Raw genomic sequence first — 6901 nt, forward strand, 5'->3', positions numbered from 1 at the left:
AGAGGGATAGGACGGATGGAGGCGTGTGAGAGGAGGAGAGAGGGATAGGATGGATGGAGGCGTGTGAGAGGAGGAGAGAGGGATAGGATGGATGGAGGCGTGTGAGAGGAGGAGAGAGGGATAGGATGGATGGAGGCGTGTGAGAGGAGGAGAGAGGGATAGGATGGATGGGGGCGTGTGAGAGGAGGAGAGAGGGATAGGATGGATGGGGGCGTGTGAAGGGAGGAGAGAGGGATAGGACGGATGGGGGCGTGTGAGAGGAGGAGAGAGGGATAGGATGGATGGAGGCGTGTGAGAGGAGGAGAGAGGGATAGGATGGATGGGGGCGTGTGAAGGGAGGAGAGAGGGATAGGATGGATGGGGGCGTGTGAGAGGAGGAGAGAGGGATAGGACGGATGGGGGCGTGTGAGAGGAGGAGAGAGGGATAGGATGGATGGAGGCGTGTGAGAGGAGGAGAGAGGGACAGGACGGATGGAGGCGTGTGAAGGGAGGAGAGAGGGACAGGACGGATGGAGGCGTGTGAGAGGAGGAGAGAGGGATAGGACGGATGGGGGCGTGTGAGAGGAGGAGAGAGGGATAGGACGGATGGGGGCGTGTGAGAGGAGGAGAGAGGGATAGGATGGATGGGGGCGTGTGAGAGGAGGAGAGAGGGATAGGATGGATGGGGGCGTGTGGGAGGAGGAGAGAGGGATAGGACGGATGGGGGCGTGTGAGAGGAGGAGAGAGGGATAGGATGGATGGATGGAGGCGTGTGAGAGGAGGAGAGAGGGATAGGACGGATGGGGGCGTGTGAGAGGAGGAGAGAGGGATAGGACGGATGGGGGCGTGTGAGAGGAGGAGAGAGATAATAGCCCAACCTTCCTCTCTAGTCCCTACTCATGCAATGCTTAACACTCCATAACTCCAACTCATCAAAATGAATGTTCATAAAAAAAGATACTAAACCCCCCAAAAAAAGCTCTATCTGCCTGGCTGCTTATATTTACTGATAATTTCCTGTCTTTATTGTATTGTGCGCTGTTAAACACGTTCCCCCGTCGGCTCATTTCAGGGGGATAGTTTTGAAGTGCACTCATCAAAAATTATATTATAAAGCAGCGTGTCTGCACATAACGACGCAGCCCACTCCTGAGACCGAATGCAGATAGAGCGGGGTGCGGAGTGTTAGTGTGTGTGTGTGTGTGTGTGTGTGTGTGTGTGTGTGTGTGTGTGTGTGTGTGTGTGTGTGTGCATGTGTGTGTGTGTGTGTGTGTGTGTGTGTGTGTGTGTGTGTGTGTGTGTGTGTGTGTGTGTGTGTGTGTGTGTGTGTGTGTGTGTGTGTGTGTGTGTGTGTGTGTGTGTGTGTGTGTGTGCATGTGTGTGTGTGTGTATGTGTGTGTGTGTGTCTGTGTCTGTGTGTGTGTGTGTGTGTGTGTGTGTGTGTGTGTGTGTGTGTGTGTGTGTGTGTGTGTGTGTGTGTGTGTGTGTGTGTGTGTGTGTGTGTGTGTGTGTGTGTGTGTGTGTGTGTGTGTGTGTGCATGGACCAATTTCCAAGTTTTCTCTCTGAAAAATGTAGTTCAATTAATCTGATTGTCATAAGGTTCCATGACTTTGTCCACACAGAGCATCTGAATACACAAAATACATGTTGATGATATTCATTACGTTTTGGGTGTTTTATATAACTTTTGAACACCTGTGGTGTTCCTGGTCAAAAATGACCTGTCATTAGAAATGAATGGGTGAGACTACATTTAGTGTATACAATTGAGTTCAGGCACATTCATCAGATGGACACACTTCCTCTCCCAGACCACCACATGCATGTGTTTGAGCACCTTTTTAAAGGCCTTGCTCACAATTCATTCTGTGGCAGCACAATGACCAAACGATATACTGCATGTGAGGCTCTTGATCATAACTTTGATCATGATGCTGGTGAGGAGGACAGAGGTCAGGAAGCTGACAGTGAAGATGCTTTTCTCGCAGCTCTGGTATATTCAAAAACGAGTTGCACAGGCCATGAATAGCAAATAAAAGTTCAAAACTTGTAATGTTCACAAGAACTGAAGTTGATAAAAAGATCTAACACAACATTAGGTGATAATATATGTATTATTATGGATTTATAATCAGCTATAATGAGGAGGTCATTTTGGACCGGGAACACAATTAATTAACATGAAGCGAACACAACAGGAGGGTTAAGTATATTTAAAACCAAATACTTTTAGACTTTTACTCAAGAAGTATTTTACCGGGTGACTTTCACTTTTACATAAGTCATTTTCTATTAAGGTACGAAGTATGACAATTGGGTACTTTTCCACCACTGGAAATAGGTCTATGTTCTTGTCATGTTAGTTGAACCTAACATTAGTTTACAAAATGATTGTTTGCAAAGATGTATATTTGGTTGGTTTTGCTATCTAGCAAACTGAGATTGCGTTGCTCAAGTTGGTCCAATGTTTTGAAAAGAGCTTGCTAACCCCTGTCCAGTTCATGACATATGTGTCATCTAATGTTAGCCGAAGTAATGACCCATTTCTTTTGTCATTGTTAGGCTCTACATGTACCTTCTTATTCACTGACGTTGTCCATGCCTTTTACGGATGCCCTCCGTTTATACATCCATACACTGATTACTCATTAATTCACCCTTCCTTCGATCAAATCAAATCAAAGTTTATTTGTCACGTGCTCCGAGTACAACCGGTGTAGACTTTACAGTGAAATGCTTACTTACAGGCTCTAACCAACAGTGCAAAAAAGGTATTAGGTGAACAATAGGTAAGTAAAGAAATAAAAACAACAGTAAAAAGTCAGTGAAAATGTATTCCTTAATGACAATTTCCTCCCCAGACAGTAGCAAACAACTAATAGAAACAGTGCTACTTTTTTAAAAGGGTAGTAGACATTTACAGATCATAGACTAGCCCAAAACTGATGAGACTGTTTCAGCATCTACACAGTAACATAATAATATAACAATAAACTCGTTTAACAAACACTTTAAAAGGCAACATAAAATAGTCCAAGTGACATGTGACCAAATATATATCTAATAAACATTTGAAAACAATACATTATAGACCTCCTAAATTGCTCACGTCTAGCATAAAGAAACATTTGAAACAAAATTAACAAAATTAATTCAGTATTTACTTTAACAAACATTTTAAAAGCCAACATCAAATAGTCCAAGTGACTTGTGACTGAATATATGGTGTGGTAGAGAGAAACTGTATTTTTCCTCCCCCTCCTTCATCCGTGGTGCTCGTTCAACAAAACATGTGGAGTCCTGTGAACATCAGTCATGAACATGTCGTTCTGAACAGCACTATCTTCCTAACTGAGAAATGTAACATATCGGCTTAACATATGAAATCTGATGGGCAACAGCATCATCCACACAACCCCCATAAAGTCCATAGACCTGTTTAAAGATGTTCAGTCTTGCATGTTGCCATGATGTGTATACTAATGGATTACATATGGATGGAGTCATTGATAATGGATTACATGTGGATGCTAGTCATTGATAATGGATTACATGTGGATGCTAGTCATTGATAATGGATTACATGTGGATGGAGTCATCGATAATGGATTACATATGGATGGAGTCATTGATAATGGATTACATATGGATGGAGTCATTAATAATGCATTACATGTGGATGCTAGTCATTGATAATGGATTACATGTGGATGGAGTCATTGATAATGGATTACATGTGGATGGAGTCATTGATAATGGATTACATGTGGATGGAGTCATTGATAATGTATTACATGTGGATGCTAGTCATTGATAATGTATTACATGTGGATGGAGTCATTGATAATGTATTACATGCGGATGCTAGTCATTGATAATGTATTACATGTGGATGGTAGTCTTTGATAATGTATTACATGTGGATGGTAGTCATTGATAATGGATTACATATGGATGGAGTCATTGATAATGTATTACATGTGGATGCTAGTCATTGATAATGTATTACATGTGGATGGTAGTCTTTGATAATGTATTACATGTGGATGGTAGTCTTTGATAATGTATTACATGCGGATGCTATTCATTGATAATGGATTACATGCGGATGCTAGTCATTGATAATGGATTACATGTGGATGCTAGTCATTGATAATGGATTACATGTGGATGGTAATCATTGATAATGGATTACATGTGGATGGTAGTCATTGATAATGTATTACATGTGGATGGTAGTCATTGATAATGTATTACATGTGGACGGTAGTCATTGATAATGGATTACATGTGGACGGTAGTCATTGATAATGGATTACATGTGGACGGTAGTCATTGATAATGGATTACATGTGGATGGTAGTCATTGATAATGTATTACATGTGGATGGTAGTCTTTGATAATGTATTACATGTGGATGGTAGTCATTGATAATGTATTACATGTGGACGGTAGTCATTGATAATGTATTACACATGGATGGTAGTCATTGATAATTGATTACATGTGGACAGTAGTCATTGATAATGTATTACATGTGGATCGTAGTCTTTGATAATGTATTACATGTGGATGGTAGTCATTGATAATGGATTACATGTGGATGGTAGTCATTGATAATGTATTACACGTGGATGGTAGTCATTGATAATGGATTACATGTGGACAGTAGTCATTGATAATGGATTACTTGTGGATGGTAGTCATTGATAATGTATTACATGTGGATGGTCCATGGTGCACAGAGAAAATATCCCGGGCCTCCTACCAAGATGCAACAACAGACAAGTGGAACTCACAATAATCAGGACAGGTACATGTGGCACACATACCTACAAACACAGGGTGCATGTTTTGTGAACTCCTTTTAGCCAATGGGAGTTTGATTATCAATTCATCAAATGTATTTTTATAAAGTCCTTTTTACATCAGCTGTTGTCAAAAGGTGCATTAAAGATACCCAGAGCAAGCAATAGACAGGCAGAAGCACAGTGACTAGCTGGATTAGTGGGAGCATGCCTAAGAAGTCACAGTACACCAGATCAGTAAAGCTGACCTTAGCCCACGGCGCATAAGTTAATGATTCATAATTATTGGGACTGAGAGTGAGGGTTTGGGAGACACTGGCACTGTTCAAAGGACAGAGCCAACCAGGAAGGAGCTTTCCCAACCACTCGCCCTGAATCTTGTATGAAAACATATATAACTATATGGTGCAATAAACATTAGTAAAATAGTTAAGCAGCTAATGACAATGACAGTCATGATACTGCTGGTAGAGCTCAAGGCAGAGCTGTATGTCCCATCCACCCACTTCAGGATGTCTTTCTCCCTGAGGTGCTTCAGGATGTCTTTCTCCCTGCGATGCTTCAGGATGTCTTTCTCCCTGAGGTGTGTCAGGATGTCTTTCTCCCTGCGATGCTTCAGGATGTCTTTCTCCCTGCGATGCTTCAGGATGTCTTTCTCCCTGCGATGCTTCAGGATGTCTTTCTCCCTGAGGTGCTTCGGGATGTCTTTCTCCCTGCGATGCTTCAGGATGTCTTTCTCCCTGCGATGCGTCAGGATGTCTTTCTCCCTGAGGTGCTTCAGGATGTCTTTCTCCCTGCGATGCTTCAGGATGTCTTTCTCCCTGCGATGCTTCAGGATGTCTTTCTTCCTGAGGTGCTTCAGGATGTCTTTCTCCCTGCCATGCTTCAGGATGTCTTTCTCCCTGAGGTGCTTCAGGATGTCTTTCTCCCTGCGATGCTTCAGGATGTCTTTCTCCCTGAGGTGCTTCAGGATGTCTTTCTCCCTGCGATGCTTCAGGATGTCTTTCGCCCTGAGGTTCTTCAGGATGTCTTTCTCCCTGAGGTTCTTCAGGATGTCTTTCTCCCTGCGATGCTTCAGGATGTCTTTCTCCCTGCGATGCTTCAGGATGTCTTTCTCCCTGAGGTGCTTCAGGATGTCTTTCTCCCTGCGATGCTTCAGGATGTCTTTCTCCCTGAGGTGCTTCAGGATGTCTTTCTCCCTGAGGTGCTTCAGGATGTCTTTCTCCCTGAGGTGCTTCAGGATGTCTTTCTCCCTGAGGTGCTTCAGGATGTCTTTCTCCCTGAGGTGCTTCAGGATGTCTTTCTCCCTGCGGTGCTTCAGGATGTCTTTCTCCCTGAGGTGCTTCAGGATGTCTTTCTCCCTGAGGTGCTTCAGGATGTCTTTCTCCCTGAGGTGCTTCAGGATGTCTTTCTCCCTGAGGTGCTTCAGGATGTCTTTCTTCCTGAGGTGCTTCAGGATGTCTTTCTCCCTGCGATGCTTCAGGATGTCTTTCGCCCTGAGGTTCTTCAGGATGTCTTTCTCCCTGAGGTTCTTCAGGATGTCTTTCTCCCTGCGATGCTTCAGGATGTCTTTCTCCCTGCGGTGCTTCAGGATGTCTTTCTCCCTGCGATGCTTCAGGATGTCTTTCTCCCTGAGGTGCTTCAGGATGTCTTTCTCCCTGAGGTTCTTCAGGATGTCTTTCTCCCTGCGATGCTTCAGGATGTCTTTCTCCCTGCGGTGCTTCAGGATGTCTTTCTCCCTGCAATGCTTCAGGATGTCTTTCTCCCTGAGGTGCTTCAGGATGTCTTTCTCACTGCGGTGCTTCAGGATGTCTTTCTCTCTGCGGTGTTTGGCCAGGAACCTATCAACGGCAGTCTCACGGGCACTGTCCATCGGTGGTCAGCACAGGGAGAAGCTGTCAGAGGCAGCGGTGTGCTTGGCAGATCTGAAAGACAGGCAAAAGAGTTTAGTACACTTGACAATTCAATATAATTAAATATTCATGCTGATGATCTGTACATGTGACAGATAGCAATACAGTACAATTAGATTAAAACATTAAATAGAATATAATACAGACACGTGGTGGTTTCTAATAATAATGTTACTACTACTAGCTTGCTCTATCCCTG

General features: G+C 43.6%; 1 protein-coding gene across 1 annotated transcript; it reads right to left on the reverse strand.

The window, feature by feature from the left end:
* Positions 1-4785: 4785 nt before the first annotated feature.
* LOC139569702 (trichohyalin-like) lies at positions 4786-6662 on the reverse strand. Its single transcript, XM_071391103.1, has 2 exons — positions 5296-6662; positions 4786-4813 (listed from the first exon to the last, which is right to left on the reverse strand). The coding sequence occupies exons 1-2, from the start codon at positions 6660-6662 to the stop codon at positions 4786-4788; spliced, it is 1395 nt and encodes a 464-aa protein (XP_071247204.1).
* Positions 6663-6901: the final 239 nt, after the last annotated feature.

Source organism: Salvelinus alpinus, chromosome 3 (assembly GCF_045679555.1).
Source record: "Salvelinus alpinus chromosome 3, SLU_Salpinus.1, whole genome shotgun sequence".
In the NCBI taxonomy this organism is placed as follows: Eukaryota; Metazoa; Chordata; class Actinopteri; order Salmoniformes; family Salmonidae; genus Salvelinus; species Salvelinus alpinus.

Bases quoted from the DNA above. Each gene is read 5' to 3' on its own strand.
- LOC139569702 (XM_071391103.1), bottom strand. From the start codon at position 6,662: ATGGACAGTGCCCGTGAGACTGCCGTTGATAGGTTCCTGGCCAAACAC. The intron at 4,814-5,295 runs GTGGGTGGATGG...CTGTGTTTGTAG, and splicing joins AGGGAGAAAGACATCCTGAA to GTATGTGTGCCACATGTACC.